Source organism: Lynx canadensis, chromosome D1 (assembly GCF_007474595.2).
Source record: "Lynx canadensis isolate LIC74 chromosome D1, mLynCan4.pri.v2, whole genome shotgun sequence".
NCBI classification, from domain to species: Eukaryota; Metazoa; Chordata; class Mammalia; order Carnivora; family Felidae; genus Lynx; species Lynx canadensis.
Genome location: NC_044312.2, coordinates 101408228 through 101428487, shown reverse-complemented (window position 1 = coordinate 101428487; position 20260 = coordinate 101408228). Strand labels below are relative to the sequence as shown.

The window sequence follows — 20260 nt, the reverse complement described above, 5'->3', positions numbered from 1 at the left end:
TGATTATTCTGTGTTGAGACTCTTAAGAGTTTATTTGTTTCCTTATTTTCTGTATATCTTTAATTCTCAGCTGTGTGAATATTGAAGATCCAATAGGGAACTCCAAAGATAAACAAATTAGGGGAAAATGGGATTCTTAGATAAAAGGAACCAACTTCTTTTTATTTTAAGTGTATTTATTTTGCGGAAGAGAGAGAGAGAGAATGAGCAAGTGCATGAACAGGGGAGGGGCAGAGAGAGGGAGAGAGAAAATCTCAAGCAGACTCCATGCTGTCAGTACAGAGCCCAATGTGGGGCTCAACCTCAGGAACCATGAGATCATGACATGAGCTGAAATCAAGAATCACATGATTAACCAACTGAGCCACCCAGGTGCCCTGAGGAACCAGAGTTCCTTAATTCCTGACCACAAAATTGTACTGTGGTAAGAGTGGAAAATGCTTATTTATTTTGTTAAACCACTGACATATCTAAGGCATTGTTTCAGTTTTAAATTAAATTTTTTGTGTGTGTGATGATATTTAGCTGAATAAAAAAGCCCTCAATTCTCTGTCTTAAGAATAAGACAGGATAGGGATTAAATTGGTCTACTCCAATAGGAGACACAGATTCAATTTGTCCCAGCCTATAAGTAACTGACATCTTATTTGAGGCAAATCATGAATGGACGTCCTATTTGTATATAAACATGAAGTCCCTCAGCTATACCAAATCAGTTACAATAATAGGTACAGAGGGCTACTGTATAAGAAGCATGCCATAGTGAAGATAAGCAGGCTTAAAATACAGAAACAAAATGCAGTTTTGGAAACGTACTATTTTGACAAATAGAAAAGCACTATTTTGACACATAGTCAAAAAGCTCCGAAAAGGAAGAAACAAACGTAATTGCAAGTACAAGTAGATATTGGATTTGCAACTTTATGCATGATAATTGTATTGTCATACCTACCTAGAAGTAGGTGAAATAAGAAAACGATTTTGACAGGAAATTTTGATTTTTTTCTCTTTCTTTCCTAAATAATTTAGTTGAAAATGATTATTTTTGAGGTGGATCCCATTTGGAAGTAGCTAGACACTTTCCCTGAGGTCTGAGTGGACACCATAATATGAATAGAACCATCTAGATTTTTGTCAGCAGACAGGACACGCTTCAGTTTCCACAAAACTTAATCCAGGAACCGAGCTCTCCACTCCTGAAAAGGGATCGCACCACCTAATGTATTTAAGAACCAAGCATACCATGGTCATGTGATAAAATATATGACAGATTTTTCTAAGGCTGTGCATGATCCAGATTTGAGTTAGTTATGGGAATAAAGGTAAGAAAAGCAAACCCACACCAATTATGAAGGATCTGAAATGCAATAGATAGAAAGATTTTTTAACTTTTTTTTTTTCAAGAAGGTAATACTAAACAAGTAAGTGGAATTTTTCCACCAGGGGACTCCCCCTTAGCGAGGGAGCTTTGCGCCAAGAAGGGTTATCTACAGAGAAGAAAAGAGAAGAAAGGGTTATCTACAGAGAAAGTTAAAAAAAAAAAAAAAAGAACTATAATGACCGCAAAGCAGAAGCAGTCTCCTAGAAATCAAAATGATACACGAGAGATGTCCCCCAGGACGAGCATGACTGCTTCCTATTTAAAAGCACCTGATGTTGGAAGGTAGCAAGAGTACTGGAGAATTACAGCCACTTACTGGCATAAAAGAAGAGCTGAAAACATTTACAGTTTACAAAACACCTAGAGTCACATAAATAGCCTCATGAAAATCCATAAAGGTAAGCTATAATTGTGCTACTAGACTCTTTCATTTAAGGATACTTCTATTTTTTTTTTTGACATTTATTTATTATTGAGAGACAGAGTGTGAGCAGGGGAGGGGCTGAGAGAGAGGAAGACACAGAATGTGAAGCAGGCTCCAGGCTCTGAGCTGTCAGCACAGAGCCAATGTGGGGCTCGAACTCACAAACCACGAGATCATGACCTGAACAGAAGTGGGAGGCTTAACCCACTGAGCCACCCAGGTGCCCCATTAAGGATCCTTCTAAAGTTGAGGCTCAAGATACAAAGATCAAAAATAGAAAAGCATAAAATTCTGAGATTTTTATCTGAAAATCAGCTAACTGCTCTTGGAGACGAAATATCTTCCGTAGCCTTCAAGATTCTCCTGGCTGGTCTAAGCATTAAATTAACACGACACAGATTGAGAGAAGAAAATGAAGTTTAATTATGTGTGCACAGAGGCCCGATAAAAAAAAAATTAAGACCCCCAAAAAAAACATAGTCACATTACTTTTATCCATTTTTTAAAATGTTTTACTTTTATTTATTTTAAGAGAGAGAGTGCACACAAGTTGGGGAGGGAGAGAGAGAAAGAGAGGGAGAGAGAGAATCCAAAGCAGGCTCCATGCTGTCAATGTGGAGCTGGATACGGGTCTTGATCCCACAAAGTATGAGATCATGATTGGAGCTATAATCAAGAATCAGTCACTTAACAAACTGAGCCACTCAGTTGCCCCATTTTTATACATTTTAGACAAAGGAATCCCAAACAGTATTTGGGCTGGGGTAGTGAATTGCCAAGTGTAACAAGGTTTGTTCAAATAGATTCACTGCGCCCTGAATTTCCTATTTCTGAAGACAGGAATGTCTCTCTAACTTTTTGTGCAAGGAGGGTAGCTTTCACATCAGAAATGTATTTCCTGACGTCTAGAGACAAAAATAGGGGATTTCAGCCAAACTATTAAGGCAAAACATCAGCCGACAAGGATATAAGATGGAGATGGGAGTAGTAGATTTGATGAAGTAGGAAAACACATCATATTTGTTTTCAAAAGTTGGAGAACAAATATCAATAATATGTAACACAATTGTTAAGCAATGTTGACTGCCTGATGTTAGATGACATATTAAGTGAAGTAAGGCTGTGTGTGCATATGTGGTGTGTGTGTGTGTGTGTGTGTGTGTGTGTGTCCCATTATTGTACTCTAACCATTTGCATGCCCTGAATAAAAAATAATTAGGTTTAACCAAGGTTGCACTTTAATATGTAAAATTAAGAAAATAATATAAAGAAAGGGAATTGCAATTGACTGCAGTGAAATTAATGACAGTGGATCATAGACTCTTACTTAGATAAAAAGGAATATATGGAAAATACTGTGAGGAATGGGGGTTACTTTTCTTGATTGAATTAAAGGTTAAGTGATACTTATCATGCATTGCATAGGATGTCTTAATAGGGAATGTTATGGATAGGATAGGATTAATGCTTTCAGTATTTAGCAGTATTTAATGGGAAAGGTACATAAAGTAGAACAATAACCTCACATATATTTGTTCCCACAGGAACAAAGGATTGGTTTAACTAATTGATTCTCATTAGAATAAAAATGGGAAGACTTAATGCTCATTTTGAATAAGAATTAAACAACCCTTTAAGGGGAAAGGCTTGAATTGAAAGAAGATGGAACAACCCAACCAACACAAGGGAAAAAAAAATGAATCCAGTCAAAAACAATAGAAAAAGCCTGTATCATAATTCTACTCATAATAGGGGTGCAATAATACATATTATTTCTGCATGATATACTAAAGAATCAATGCATATTTCTCATTATCTCTATTATTACATGCAAGTATAAAACATATACATTAGGATTTTCCTTCTTGAATTGATTTTAAGTGCACATCAATTCATTTTTGAGATTTCACATCTCATTTTCTGGAAACAGAGTCAAGAAATAATTTAAGAGATTGCATAAATACATTAATGCATCTACTGCAGTTAACAGGAAGGAAAATGTGGTTGGAAAATGTTAATGGACTAACCCTCTTTCATTTACTATGTCTGCAGATGGAGAATCGATTAAAAACAGGAATTTCAAATATTACTACACTGATGGAATTTGTTCTCTTGGGGTTTTCTGATATTCCCAATCTCCACTGGACTCTTTTTGGGATATTTTTAGTCATCTACCTAACTATCCTGATGTGCAATAGCATCATAATATTGGTAACAAGAATTGACTCTGCTCTCCAGACCCCCATGTATTTTTTTCTTGGCAATCTCTCCTTCTTAGAAATCTGTTATGTAACAGTCACTATCCCCAGAATGCTCATGGACTTACTGACTCAGAAAGGAAATATTTCTTTCTTTGCCTGTGCTGCACAAATGTGTTTTGTCCTTATGTTTGGAGGCTCAGAGTGTCTTCTCCTGACAGTGATGGCCTATGACCGCTACGTGGCCATTTGTAACCCTCTGCACTATCCTCTAATCATGAACCACAAGGTCTGTGTCCAACTGGTGACTGTCTCCTGGATCAGTGGAGTCCCAGTTGTAATTGGGCAAACATGCCAGATTTTCTCTCTGCCCTTTTGTGGGTCTAACACAATTAATCATTTCTTCTGTGACCTCCCCCCAGTACTCAAGCTAGCTTGTGGGGACACATTTGTGAATGAGATAGCAGTCTACGTAGTTGCAGTGATATTTGTCATGGTTCCATTTCTGTTGATTGTTGTCTCCTATGGCAAAATTATCTCCAGCATTCTGAAATTGTCATCAGCCAAAGGGAGGGCTAAAGCCTTCTCCACCTGTTCTTCTCACCTGATAGTTGTCATCTTATTCTATGGAACGGCTACCATCACGTATTTACAACCCAAACCAAATCAATCTGAAGGAGTTGGGAAATTGATCTCTCTTTTCTACACCGTTTTGATCCCAACTTTGAATCCCATTATATATACTCTGAGGAACAAAGACATCATGGTGGCACTGAGAAAATTACTAACAAAGATTTTAATATGACTCAAACACTTGAAATTGTGGAAAGAACTTGCTTATATGCTTGTCATGCGGAGACAACAGAAACATGTCTTCTAGTTTTATTCCTCAATAATGTTCATTAATAACATCAATGCAACCTCACACTATGTTAAGGAATCTTAGATTCATAGGATTAACTTAAGGACTTTTGTAAAAAGTACAAATTATTCCAACTGCAGCAATCCAATCTGAAGATCCATCTTTCCTCTACTGTGAACTAGAGAGTTAAGAGATTGCCTGAGCCATGTGTTGCGATCAGTTTTTTAACCTTCCCATTTCTCCAGATATATTTGCCCCCCATCTTTGTACCTATGTTTGAATTTAGCCAATGACAAACACCAACAGCAGGCAAGATGGAGGAAGCAGGAGTATCTTCATGTTTTCTTTGCATTACTGTTTCTTTCTATCATTTGTCACTGGTCATGCTGCTTTAAGACTACAAGTCCTGAGAATCTCCCCTTTACCATCCCAGTACCCACTGTTTTCTGATGACATCATTCCCTCCCCTGGTAGCTTCAGGTTTTGCTCTGTTAATATCCATTCAGTATTACATTTGTCTGGAATTTTCACTGTAAACTATCAACATTAATGTGTAGCAGGTTGAATGTGGGTCCATCTAAAACATATGGCTGTTTAGAATCTGCAAATGTGTCTTCTTTGGAAAAAAAAAAAGACTTTGTAGATGTAATTAAATTAAGGAAATGAGATCATCCTGGTGTAATGTGGGCACTATATCCTCTGAGCAGTGTCCTTATGAGACAGAATGCTAAGAGGACATTTACAAAATAGATAAAGACACTGAAAATAACATCTTTTAAAGGTGGAGACAGAGGGGCGCCTGGGTGGCTCAGTCAGTTGAGCTTCCGACTTCGGCTCAGGTCATGATCTCACTGTCTGTGAGTTCGAGCCCTGCATCGGGCTCTGTGCTGACAGCTCAGAGCCTGGAGCCTGTTTCAGATTCTGTGTCTCCCTCTCTCTCTGACCCTCTCCCGTTCATGCTCTGTCTCTCTCTGTCTCAAAAATAAATAAACATTAAAAAAAAAAAAAGGTGGAGACAGAGACAGGAATGATACAACCAAGAACAAAGAAAGGTCAAGAGCCATTCAACACTGGAAGAAGCAAAGAATGATTCTCAGAGGCCAGAGTGAAGAGAGGCTGACAACATTGTGACTTTAGACTCTGGATTCTAGAGCTGCGAGAGATTCCGTTTCTGTTGTTTTAAGCCACTCAACTTGTGCTATTTTGTCACAGCTGATCGAGGAGGATAATGCACCACGTAAATAGTATTTTCATTGAAGTGCTTCTATTTGAATCCTCTGAAAGAAATTGTCCTTCTCAGGCAGTAATTTGGCATTTTTTTTCTTTTGATAGAAAATTCATAACACTTTCCCTTTTATTTTAAAAACTGTATCAATGAAAACTCATCTCGTAGAAATATTTGTCCAAGAATGATTATTACCTGTGTTTGTTTAAGAATTTTTATTAACTATGTTTGCGCAAGAGTGTTCTTTTCACAGTGCAAAAGAAAGCAGGAAGCAAAGGGAAGGCGCTGTCAGTCGGAACATATTAAGACAACGGAGCGCATCAACACCATATAATGCAGCACAGCCACTCAACACGATGTTTTAGAGCCCCTTCACTGAAGAAATTCCAAGCTTTCCAGACATGTGAGAGAGAAAGTAAATCTATGTATAAAATGTAGCTAGGCTTAGAAAAGAAATATTGGCTTCCTGACGGTGTTAGGATTTCAAATGATTTCAGATTTTTAATTATTTTTTTGTAGTTTGGATTTATTACAAAAAGAATGTATCACGTAAATTACAAGAAATAATAACTTCTTAGGCAGAAAACATAAATGTTCCCAGTAAAGAACATTCTTGAATCACTCCCTTTCTTATTGTTACCGGATGTCAAATAGAATATGTATCAGCCAGCAGAGAAATTTCAATATCTGCCAAATCATCTTTTATTTTTGATATGTACGTGAGGCATCACTAAATTCTATTGCTGAAACTAATAGTACACTGTACGTTAACTAACTGGAATTTAAATGAAACATGAAACAAAAAGGAAAAGAAAGAAAGAACAGATTTTTCTTATGAACCAAAAGGAGTCGGGAGGGGTGCCTGGGTGGCTCAATTGTTTGAAGGTCTGACTTGGGCTCAGGTCATGATCTCAGTGCTCCTGGGTTTGGGATCTGTGCTCACAGCTCAGAGCCTTTGGCCTGCTTAGGATTATGTCTCCTTCTCTACCCCTCCCCTTGCTCAAGGTCTGTCTCTCTCTATCTCAAAATTAAATAAAAATTAAAAAATTAAAAATAGACGGATTCAGGATGTATAATATTTATAGTAATTTCTTATAAAACTAATTAAAAGGCCTTGGGGCACCTGGGTGGCTCACTGGGTTAGTTCCGATTCTAGATTTTGGCTCAGGTCAGGATCTCATGGTTTCTGAGTTTGAGCCCCACGTTGGTCTCCATGCTGATAGTGTGGAGCCTGCTTGGGAGTGTCTCTCTCTCTCTCTCTCTCTCTCTCTCTCTCTCACCCTCCCCTGCTGTCTCTTTTTCTCAAAGTAAATAAATACACTTTAAAGAAAAACTTATTAAAAATAACTAAAAGGCCTTCAACAATAGACACAAAAATGGATACATTTAAGATTATAAAAGTGGACATAGTTAAAATGAATGCCTGTCAGTGATTATTGAATGATGATAATCTTCAAAAGCAAAAAGGAAGGAAAGAGAAAAATGTCAATGAGTGTATAATTAATGAACGGATTCTAGGATTTGACAAATCAGGAAGATAATATAGAATATAAAAAATATACAAATATTGATGAATAGGATTTTTTTGGATTTTTACAAATTAAATTAAAAAAAGAATGTGCATGATTATCAGATTTATGTAAATGGTAAATTTATAAATTGGGCATATCTCTCTTTCAATTCCAAAAAATATGTATAAAGGTGCTTTTACTTACTTGCTGACAATACTAATCTACAAATTAAAAAATAACAGAATAAAAAAGCAAAAATTTAAATACTTTAAAAACACAGAAATTTAAAAACACAGAAAATGTTGGAAATTAAATCCCATTAAGTAAGGCTTACACGAAATAATTGAAGATAAATCCAAAGTTAACTGTACTAAAATAAATGTTAATATTCGAAATTTCACCATATTGATCCAATTATGAAAATATATATGTCTGAATAGTCCAAATCATTAATCAAATATTTTCTACCTATTAAAAATGGTATTATTAACCCTAAAAGAAAATAAACACATTTGCATTGTTTTCTCCAGTTTCATTTTGGAAAAATTGATCAGACGCCACAGAATGTGCTTCCACAAGGATTTTATTTAAGGCAACTTAACACAAGTTTATTATTTCACAGTCTCTATTTTTTGTTTATTTATTTATTTTTGAGAGACAGAGAGAGAGAGAGAGAGAGAGAGTTGAGGAGGGGGAGAGAGAGAGTTGAGGAAGGGAAGAGAGAGAGGAAGAGACAGAAAATACCAAGTGGGCTCCACACTGTCAGCATGGAGCCCATCGTGGGGCTCAAACTCACAAACCCTGAGATCATGACCTGAGCTGAAATCAAGAGTCAGAAGCTTAACCGACTAAGCCACGCAGGCGCCCCTATCTCCCAGTTTCTCTAGGTCAGAAGCCCAGCATGGTGTGGCTTGTTTTCTCTGCTGAGAGTCTCAGAGGCTGAAATTCAGGTACTACCTGGGGGACATTCTTGTCTGGAGCCTCCAGAGAAAAATATTTGATTCTAAACTCTATTAGGTTACTGGAAAAATCCAGCTTTTGGACATTGTGAGTCTCAGGTCCATCTTTCCTTACTGCGTGTCAGCTAGGAACAACTGTCAGTTTCCGGAAGCCAAAGGCAGTCCACACTCTCTGCCTTCTTCCACTTCACTCACCTCGAATCTCTGATATTTTTTTCTGTCTCTGGCTGCTCTACATACATGTATATGTACATGATTTATGTCATTAGGTCAGGCCCAGCTGAGCAACCTCCCTAATTTAAGGTCAAGTAATAGTCAACCCCTAATTATATCTGCAAAATGCCTTTACAGTTATTTTAGGGTCTTAATGATTAGTTTCTTGCAATAATAACACAAAGAAATAGGCAAAAGATTTTATTGAAAAATATTGAAAGTCGGTTGAAACTATATCTTGCTTTCATTTCAAATCTTAGAAACTAGGGGCGCCTGAGTGGCTCAGTCGGTTAAGCGACCGTCTTCGGCTCAGGTCATGATCTCAGGGTTTGTGAGTTCGAGCCCCGCGTCGGGCTCTGTGCTGACAGCTCAGAGCCTGGAGCTTGCTTCCTATTCTGTGTCTCCCTCTCTCTCTGCCCCTCCCTGCTCACGCTCTATCCCTGTCCCTCAATAACAAATAAACGTTAAAAAAAATATTAAAATCTTAGAAACTGAGGCAAGCCTGGGGAGTTAGAGAGAGAGTGAGCAATGGGGGAAAAAAAAAGAAAAGGATCAGTGAACCAAACATTTCATTGCAAATCAGAGTGTGATACAGGGGTAAGTTTGCACATCTCAGGTATAGCTACCAAACAATTTTCACAGGGATTAGGGAAGTAGACTGGAAACAATAGCAGGCACTGTAGGGTTTTCTAATTCCACTCTGATATATTTTCCTTGTAAAATATTTATTTTGAACGTAGATTTGAGGTATTACTTGCAATCGATCCCATTTTGTCTGATGGCAATTAAAAAATTAATTAATATTCCTTTCAGGATTGTGTTAGTGTTAAAAATTAAAAAAAAAAAAAAAGGAAAATAAGCAGATCACAATAAAGAAAGCCTGCACGTGTAATGATGATAGAAGTCTAGGGTTGCTACATTCGAAGTCCCAGGTGGAAGATAGGAGAGAAATCTTAAGGAAAGTGGAGATAGGAAAGGGTCCCACGTGCACTGTTTTCTGTTTGGATTTTCTCCAGTAATATTGGTAGACAACTGTTGCTGCTTTCTCAAGAGCATTCTTGCTTCCTGTCCAGATCTGATGTGGGAGGGGGGTGAGGTGGATGACCAGGGGACTTGAATTCCATAGGGTGATTGTCCTCAAAGATGTTCCAGAATGTCTGGAAAAACACATAAGAATGAGAGGCAAACAGAAGCATAAAGTTGAGGTGATACATGGAAAAGAAATAAAACCATTAGAATCAGGGGATATTTTCATTTGAAGGGAGCTGGCTATTTTTAAAGCATATATTTTGAAATAAATATGACATTCCATTATGAAAAAATATCAACTTGTTTTCTTTTCTCAATGTTTATTTATTCTCAGAGAGAGAAACAGAGACAGAACATGAGTGGGGGAGGGGCAGAGAGAGAGGGAGACACAGAATTGGAAACAGGTTACAGGCTCTAAGCTGTCAGCACAGAGCCCAACGCGGGGCTCGAACCCACGAACATGAGATCATGACTCGAGCAGAAGTCGGATGTTTAATCGACCTGAGCCACCCAGCCCCTCAATCTCTTATTAAAACAAAAGTTTCTTGCACATATGATTATATAATCATTGTATATAGAAATATATGCATATTTATTGTACATAAGCACTTGTACTTACACTGTTCTACTGAGGGAGGAAAAACAGCTATAACACAACCCAGAAGAGAACGCATGAATTATTTTATGTTAATATGATTTTGTGTTAAAATTCTTCACTTATTTTAGAACACTGTAAAATTCTGAGAACCAAGATTTGAGCAATAGTCAACATGTACTGAAGAATTTTTTAAGCACAAAATTTGCACTCCTGTCAAAGCCTAGAATTTGTATTTGTCACTTTCATCATGATAGAGAAAATTGAAGCAAAATTGGTAGTAAAATACTTTGGAGATCACAGAACACTACATAAGTACAGCATGTTTATGATAATAATCCATGAGATAAATAACTGAAGTATATTGAAAATAAATCCTTTTTAATAAGCAAAGTACTGGTTTATCTTAATGTATATGCTTCTATGACTCACTGTAGAAAAAGATGTATGCTCTGTTAAGGGAGATTAAATTTATAATTTTTCCTTAAAGCATATAATTTCTTAGAACTGATTTTCTCATTAAGAACGGTCGAATTAAAATAATAATCTTCAAACATGAGACTTCCCACATTTAGTTATTAAAAAATATTTTTCTCCTCATAAGATGGTTCTTTACATCTTAAAAGGAGAACTAAAACTTTTTTTTAAATTTTTATTATTTATTTATTTTTGAGAGAGAGAGTAGTGTGAACTGGGGCAGGTCAGAGAAAGGGACAGAGGATCCCAAGTGTGCTCTGTGCTAACAGCAGAGACCCTGATGCAGGGCTGGAACTCACGAACCGTGAGATCATGACCTGAGCAGAAGTCAGACACTCAACCAGCTGAGCCACCCAGGCACCCCAGAGAACTAACAACTTTAAGCTAACACCTCACCATCTATTTTGGGTCAGTGTCTAATAGTTATATTACAATAATTTAGGCTATGAAATTTCCATAAGCTTCATTCCAGATATATTATTAAAATAAGAATTTTTAAATGAGAACAACAAATCACAAATCACAGATAGCAAGACACTTTGAGTTATATGAGGTAGACAGAGTTCCAGAGAGCATATTATCTATACAATTTATTTCATAAAGACATCTTTAATTAACCAACCAATGGTTTGGAAAACATGAATCATGTATCTGTTGTATGGTGGGTTATGGTAAATGAAAGATCTTGAAAGGTCTGGTAATAATGATTTTGATTTTGATAGATCAATTAAACAGGAATAAATTTCAAAGCAATGCAACACACACACACGTACTCAACCAGAAGCAAATTTCACTTCAATGATGAAATTGAAAGTTTCAGAATTTTCTCGTATTTCCAACATCTGAATGGTTTTTTTTGTGATATTTCTCTTGTCTGTGATAGTCTTTACTGGAAATGTCATCATTGCTCTCATAACTAGAGTTGAACAGGCTCTTCAGACACCCATGTGTTTTTTCCTTAGTAATTTTTCCTTCCTGAAAATCTGTTATGTATTTGTATTCTTTCTAGCATACTCCTAAACTTTTGGACTCAGAAAAGAAACATTTATTCTTCTACCTGTGCTACAAAAATATTTCTTTCTCTTTATGCTTGCAAACAGAGACGATTTTCTCCTGACAGTGATGGCCTATGATCACCACATGGCCATTTGTCATGTTCTGCATTATCCTCTAGTTATGATACTTGGATCCTACAGTAAAATTGTCTCCACCATCTTGAAGTTGCCATTGGCAACAGGACCAGGCAAAGCTGTATCCACCTGCTCATCTCACATCATAGTCGAAGCTTGATTCTGCAGATCCAAAATCATTACATATTTTTCACCCAAATCCAAACATACTTTTCAGAACAAATTTATTTCTCTTCCTTTACCAGTGTCATTCTGATGTTTAACCCCATGATATACAATCTGAAGAATAAGGATATCATGATGGTCTTGAGAAACTGGCTACCTGAAAGTTTACTGCATTAGCCACTGATTTGAACTCATCTCTTTTTCCACTTAATTCTGCTGTTGTCTAATCTGAGGTTGTTTTGCAGTTTACTTTCCTGCTTGAATATGAATTGATTATCTTTACTTATTCATTAACTTGCCATTTTATGCTGGACTTTCTGGTATCAGGATTATATCCTGAGTGACTGTATTTAAAACAAGAGAGTGGAGTACCTGGGTGGCTCAATCAGTTAAGCATCAAACTCTTGATTTCAACTCAGGTCATGATCTCAGTGTTTGCGATATTGAGCACAGAGTTTACTTCAGATCCTCTCCCACTCTCTCTGCCCCTCCCCACCTCTCTGAATAAATAAATAAAATTTTAAAACAAACAAAAAACAATAAAATAATATATTCCACCAGACATAAATGTATCTTTTTAAAAAAGCTAAAATATAGACATGTACCACAAATAATTACTGTTATGTAAATGTCATGCTACATCTCCAGTCTAAAGGTTTACATGTTGGGGCATCTAGGTGGTTCAGTCCTTTAGTGTCAGGCTCTTGATTTTGTCTCAGATCATGACATCAGGGTCATGAGACCAAGCCCCAAGTTGGGCTCCACATTGGCATGTGGCCTGTTTAAGATTCTCTCTCTCTCTCTCTGCCTCTGAAATCAAAAAGAAGATAAAGATTTACATGTTGTAGCATGCTATAAAACACTCTAGTGACTGAAAATGAGCTCTGTGGCAGAGCCTGGCTAGTTGCTCTCTGAATATATTTCCATTTCTTAGACATACGGTAAACAAAATTCCCTAGCACTCTCATATCCACATTAAACCATATGATTAGTTTCTACAATAGCACAAGGATTGAAGTGATGTGCCTATTCTGTGTTGAGGCTCTTAAGATTGATTTTTGTCCTTATTTTCTATCTCTCATTCTCAGCTGTCTGAATACTGAAGGTCTGATAGGGAACTAGAAAGATGAACAAACTAGGGGAAAATGGAATTCTTAGATGAAAGGAACCAGTTTCTTCTTCTTTTTCTTTAAGTTTATTTTCAGAGAAAGAGAGAGAGAGAGCATGAGCAGGGGAGGGGAAGAGAGAAGGGGAGAAAAGAAATCCCAAGAAGGCTCCATGCTGTCAGTGCAGAGCCCAATGTGGGGCTCAGTCTCAGGAACCGTGAGATCATGACCTGAGCTGAAATCAAGAGTTAGATGGTAAACCAACTGAGCCACCCAGGTGCCCTGAGGAACCAGAGTTCCTTAATTCCTGACCATAAAATTGTACTGTAGTAAGAGTTGAAGATGCTTCTTTATTTTGTTAAGCCACTTATATATCTAGGGTATTGTTTCATTTTAAAATTAAATTTGGTCGGGGGGAGGGGGCCCCTGGTGGCTCAGTCAGTTAATTGTCAGACTTCAGCTCAGGTCATGATCTCACAGTTTGTGGGTTCGAGCCCTGAGTTGGGCTCTGTACTGACAGCTCGGAGCCTGAAGCCTGCTTCAAATTCTGTGTAGCCGTCTCTCTCTGCCCCTACCCCACTTGTGCTCTGTCTCTGTCTCTCTCTCTCTCTCTCTCTCTGTCTCCAAAAATAAATAAATGTAAAAAAAAATTTAATTAAATTTGGTTTGGTGATGGTGATATTTAATTAAATAAAGAAGCACTCAATTCTCTGAATTAAGGAGAGGATAGGGTTTCAATCAGTCTACTCCAACGGGGGGTGGACATTCAATTTGTCCCAGCCTATAAGTAACCGACATCTTATTTGAGGCAAATCATGAGTAAAGTTCCCATTTGTATATAAACATGAAGGAAGTCCCTCAGCAATACCAAATCAGTTACAATAACGATTAGAGGGCCAATTTATAAGAAGCATGAGATAGTGAAGGTAAGCAGCCTTAAAATACAGAAATGAAATGCAGTTTTGGACACATACTATTTTGACAAATAGAAAAGCACTATTCTGACAAATGGTCAAAGAACTCCAAAGAGAAAGAAGCAAATGTAATTGTAAGTACAAGTAGATACTGGGTTGGCAACTTTATGCCTGATAATTTTATCACCATACTTACCTAGCAGTAGTTGAAATAGGAAAAAGGATTTCGACAGGAAACCTTCCTTTTCCTTTCTTTCCTAAATAATTTTGTGGCAAATGCTTATTGTTTGAAGTGGTTTACATTTGGAATCAGCTGGATACTTGCCTTGATGCCTGAGTGGAGACCATAACATGAAAAAAACCGTCTAGATACTTGTCAGCACACAGGACATGCTTCAGTTTCCACCAAATTTAATCTAGGAACCCAGCTCTCCACTTCTGAAAAGGGATCTCACCACCTAATGGGTTAAGGACAAAGCACACCATGTTCATGTGATAAAATATAGGGCAGATTTTTCTAAGGCTGTGGATGATCTAGATTTGAGTGAGTTATGAGAATAAAAATAAGAAAAGCAAATTGACGCTAATTATGAAGGATCAGGAATGCAATAGAAAGTTTTTAACTTTTTTTTTTCCTGGTAGTAATACGGAACAACTAAGTGTGATTTCTCCACCAGAGGACACCCTCCCACCCCAAGTGCCAAGAAGGGCCTAAAGGGAGGGAACGTTTATCTACAGAGAAATTTTTTGAAAAAAAGAACTGTAATGAATGCACAGCAGAAGCAGTCTCTTAGAAATCAAAATGATGCATGAGAGATGTCCCCCAGGACGAGCATGACTACTTCCTATTTAAAAACAGCTAATGTTGGAAGCTAGCAAGAGTACTGGAGAATTACAGTCAATTACTGGCACAGAAGAAGAGCTTAAAACTTTTACGGTTTACAAAACATCTACAGTCCCATAAATAGCCTCAGGCAAATCCATAAAGGTAAGCTATAATTGTGCTACTAGACTCTTTTATGTAAGGATACTATAAATTTGGTGCTCAAGATGCAAAGGACAAAATAGAAAAGCATAGAATTCTGAGATCTTTATCTGAAAACCCGTTAACTACTCTTGGAGAGGAAATATTTTTCTCTACCCTTCGAGATTCTTCTGGCTGGTCTAAGCATTAAATTAACATGAGACAGACTAAGGGTAGAAAATAAAGTTTAATTTTATGTGCACAGAGGTCCGATAAAAAAAAAACAAACAAATTTGAAACTCAAAGAAAACATGGTCACGTTGCTTTTGCATATTTTTTAATTGTTTTATTTTTATATATTTTGAAAGAGAGAGAGAGAGAGGGAGCACACACACACAAGCATCAGAGGGACCAAACAGAGAGAGAGAGAGAAAGAGAGAGAATCCCAAGCAGGCCCCACACGGAAAGAAGTTCACAACGAAACATGAGATCATGACCTGAGCTGAAACCAAGAGCTGGTTGCTTAACCAACTGAGCAACACAGGCACCCTGCTTTTACACATTTTGGACAGAGGAATTCCAAATAGAATTTGGGCTGGGGTAGTAAAATAGCAAAAGGTACAAGGTTTGTTCAAACAGGTTTATTCCACCCCGAATTCTCTATTTCTGAAGATAAGAATGTCTCTCTATCTTCTGATACAGGGAGGGTCACTTTCGCACTGGTAATTTATTTCCTGTTTCTGGAGACAAAAGGAGGAAGTGTCAGAGGGTTCTTCTTGCACTGGCTGGTTCTTTTTTTTTTTTTTTTAATATAATTTATTGTTAAGCTGGCAAACATACAGTGTACACAGGGTGCTCTTGGTTTTGGGGGAGATTACTGTGATTCATCACGTAAATGCAATACCCAAAGCTCATCCCAACAAGTGCCCTCCTCAATACCCATCACTCATTTTCCCGTCTCCCCCGCCCCACCCCCACCACCATCAAGCTTAAGTTCCTTCTCTGCACTGAATAGTCTCTTATGGTTTGCCTCCTTCCCTCTCTGTTTGTAACTATTTTTCCCCTTCCCTTCCCTTCCCGTGGTCTTTCTGTTAAGTTTCTCAAGTTGCACATACGAGTGAAAATATATGATATCTTTCTCTGACTGACTTATTTCATTTAGCATAATACCCTCCAGTTCCGTGCACGTTGCTGCAAATGGCCAGATTTCATTCTTTCTCATAGCCAATTAGTATTCCATTGTATATATAAACCACATCTTTATCCATTCATCAGTTGATAGACATTTAGGTTCTTTCTGTAATTTGGCTATTGTTGAAAGCACTGCTGTAAACATTGGGAAACATGTGACCCTACGTGTCAACACTCCTGTGGCCTTTGGATAAATTCCTAGTAGTGCTATTGCTGGGTCGTAAGGTAGTTCTATTTTTTGTTTTTGAGGAAGCTCTACACTGTTTTCCAGAGTGGCTGCATCAGTTTGCATTCCCACCAATAGTGCAAGAGAGTTCCTGTTTTTCCACATCCTCACCAACATCTGTTGTTTCCTGAGTTGTTAATTTTAACCACTCTGACCAGTGTGAGGTGGCATCTCAATGTGGTTTTGATTTGTATTTCCTTAACGATGAGTGATATTGAGCATCTTTTCATGTGTCTGTTGGCCATCTGGATGTCTTCTTTGGAAACGTGTCTATTCATGCCTTCTGCCCATTTCTTCACTGGATTATTTGTTTTTCATGTGTTGAGTTTGGTAAGTTCTTTATAGATTTTGGATACTAACCTGTATCCAATATATCATTTGCAAATATCTTTTCCCATTCCATCAGTTGACCTTTAGTTTTGTCGATTGTTTCCTTTGCAGTGCAGAAGCTTTGTATTTTCATGCGGTCCCAACAGTTCAGTTTTGCTTTTATTTCCCTTGCCTTTGGAGAAGTGTCGAGTAAGAAGTTGCTGTGGCTGAGGTCAAAGAGTTGTTACCTGTTTTCTCCTCAAGGTTTTTGATGGTTTTCTGTCTCACATTTAAGTCTTCCAACCATTTTGAGTTTATTTTTGTGTATGGTTTAAGAAAGTAGTCCAGTTTCATTCTTCTGCATGTTGCTGTCCAGTTCTCCCATTTGCTAAAGAGACTGTCTTTTTTCCATTGGAGACTCTTTCTTGCTTTGTCAAAGATTAGTTGGCCATACATTTGTGGGTCTAATTCTGGGTTCTCTATTCTATCCCATTGGTCTGTTTGTCTGTTTCTGTGCCAATACCATACTGTCTTGATGACTATAGCTTTGTAGTAGAGGCTAAAGTCTGGGGTTGTGATGCCTCCCACTTTGGTTTCCTTTTTCAACATTAGTTTGGCTATTCCAGGTCTTTTGTGGTTCCATACAAATCATTCTTTAGGAACTTTAATACAAAATCATCATTTTACCATTGTGGCATGTTTTGAGGCAGCCTGCCCTGTACCCTTGCCCTACTGAACATAATGCATATAGTTCTTGCCTTTCTTAATGATAAAGTAAAGTAAAATTAGACATATGTCAAATAACAATAATATTGATACTTATAATAAAATGATTCATTTAATGTCATTTTGAAAACTATTTATATTATTAGATTTGATGAAGTAGGAAAACATAATATTTTGGGAGGAAATCTGGAGACCAAACATCTATAAAGTATAGTAGAATTGTTAAGCATTGTTAACTGCCTGATGTTAGACAACAATATTAAATTATATGACAGTGGATCATAAAATCTTACATAGATAAAAAGGATTATATGGAAAGCAGTGTGATGAATGGTTTATTTTTCTAGATTGAACTAAAGGTTAATTGATATTTATCATGCATTGCATAAGATGTGTTAATAGGGAAGGTTATGGATGGGATAGGATTAATGCTTTCAATATTTAGCAGGAGTGATGGGAGAGGTACATAAAGTCGAATAATAATAATAATAATATATTTATTCCCACAGGAACAAAGGGTTGGTTTAAGTAATTGATTCTCATTGAAATATAAATGGGAAGACTTAAAACTCATCTAAATGAGAATTAGACAACATCTTAAAGGAAAAGATTTGATTTGAAACAAGATGGAATACACACACACACAAATGAACCCAGACAGAAACAATAGAAAAAAGCCTGTATCATAATTCACTCATAAGAGGGGTGCAATAACTACATATTGTTCCTGCACAATATGCTATAAGTCTCAATGCATACTTCTCATTGTCTCTAGGATTCGTACATGCAAGTATAAAATATGTATGTTTGGATTTTCTTTCTTGAATTGATTTTACGAGATTATATGTTCATTTTTGAGATTTCCCATATCATCTCCTAGAAACAGAGCAAAGCAATGGCAGAAATAACTTAAGAGATTACATAAATACATTAATGTATCTACTGAAATTAACAGGAAGGAGAATGTGGCAGGAAAATGTTAATGGACTAACCCTCTTTCATTTACTATGTCTGCAGATGGAGAATCGATTAAAAACAGGAATTTCAAATGTTACTGAACTGGTGGAATTTGTTCTCTTGGGGTTTTCTGATATTCCCAATCTCCACTGGACTCTTTTTGGGATATTTTTAGTCATCTACCTAACTATCCTGATGTGCAATAGCATCATAATATTGGTAACAAGAATTGACTCTGCTCTCCAGACCCCCATGTATTTTTTTCTTGGCAATCTCTCCTTCTTAGAAATCTGTTATGTAACAGTCACAATGCCCAGAATGCTCATGGACCTATTGACTCAGAAAGGAAATATTTCTTTCTTTGCCTGTGCTGCACAAATGTTTTTTTTCCTCACATTTGGAAGCTCAGAGTGTCTTCTCCTGACAGTGATGGCCTATGACCGCTACGTGGCCATTTGTAACCCTCTGCACTATCCTCTAATCATGAACCACAAGGTCTGTGTCCAGCTGGTGACTGTCTCCTGGATCAGTGTATTTCCATTTGTAATTGGACAAACATGCCAGATTTTCTCTCTGCCCTTTTGTGGGTCTAACACAATTAATCATTTCTTCTGTGACATCCCCCCAGTACTCAAGCTAGCTTGTGGGGACACACTTGTGAATGAATTTGTGGTCTATATAATTGCAGTGGCAATTGTCATGGTTCCATTTCTGTTGATTGTTGTCTCCTATGGCAAAATTATCTCCAGCATTCTGAAATTGTCATCAGCCAAAGGGAGGGCTAAAGCCTTCTCCACCTGTTCTTCTCACCTGATAGTTGTCGTCTTATTCTACGGAACGGCTACTATCAATTATACACAACTGAAATCAAATCAATCTGAAGGAGTTGGGAAATTGATCTCTCTTTTCTTCACCGTTTTGATCCCAACTTTGAATCCCATTATATATACTCTGAGGAACAAAGACATCACGGTAGCACTAAGAAAACTACTAACGAAGTTTTTAATATGATTCAAATACTTGCAACTGCAGAAAGAATTTGCTTATATGCTTGTCATGTAGAGACAACAGAGAAAAGTGTCTCCTAATTTTATTCCCTAATAATGTTTTTTAATATCATCATAGCAACCTCACATCGTGTCAAGGAAACTTCCTTTCCAATGATTAAGTTGAGAGCTTCTGACAAATCGAAGCGCAAATTATTTCAAATTGCGACAATCTCATTTATAATATTAATCTAATTTGTAATTGATAATCTGATACCTGTGTTTGTTTACGAATTTTGGGAAAACAGGTTTCTTCAAATGTGTTTCTTAAAGGTTTCTTCACAGTGCAAAAGAAAGCAGGAAGCAATGGGAAGGCGCTGTCAGTCGGAACATATTAAGACACCGGAGCGCATCAACACCATACAATACAACACAGCCTCTCTAGACCATGTTTTAGAGCCCCTTCACTGAAGAAATTCCAAGCTTTCCTGACATGTGAGAGAGAAAGTAAATGTTTGTATAAAATATAACTATTTTTGAAAAATAGAGAAGGTAAGCATTTCGTAATGTCATGCAACAGTTTACATGTGCCAGTGGTAGTGATTGTGATGCCCATTAGCCCACTTAGTATCCAGGAGGCTGTGGAACAGAAGAAAATATTGGCTTCCTGACAGTGCTAGGATTTCAAATGATTCCTGAGTCTTAATCATTT

The 20260-nt window shown here is 37.2% G+C and overlaps 2 protein-coding genes across 2 annotated transcripts; both read left to right on the top strand.

Annotated features, from left to right (window-relative positions):
- Positions 1 to 3839: 3839 nt before the first annotated feature.
- Positions 3840 to 4808, top strand: LOC115525957 (olfactory receptor 10AG1-like). The gene has a single exon (XM_030333388.1). It carries the CDS (start codon positions 3858 to 3860, stop codon positions 4806 to 4808), a length of 951 nt encoding a protein of 316 aa, XP_030189248.1. The 5' UTR covers positions 3840 to 3857.
- Positions 4809 to 18604: 13796 nt separating this feature from the next.
- LOC115525958 (olfactory receptor 10AG1-like) lies at positions 18605 to 19573 on the top strand. Its single transcript, XM_030333389.1, has one exon. The coding sequence runs from the start codon at positions 18623 to 18625 to the stop codon at positions 19571 to 19573; it is 951 nt and encodes a 316-aa protein (XP_030189249.1). The 5' UTR covers positions 18605 to 18622.
- Positions 19574 to 20260: the final 687 nt, after the last annotated feature.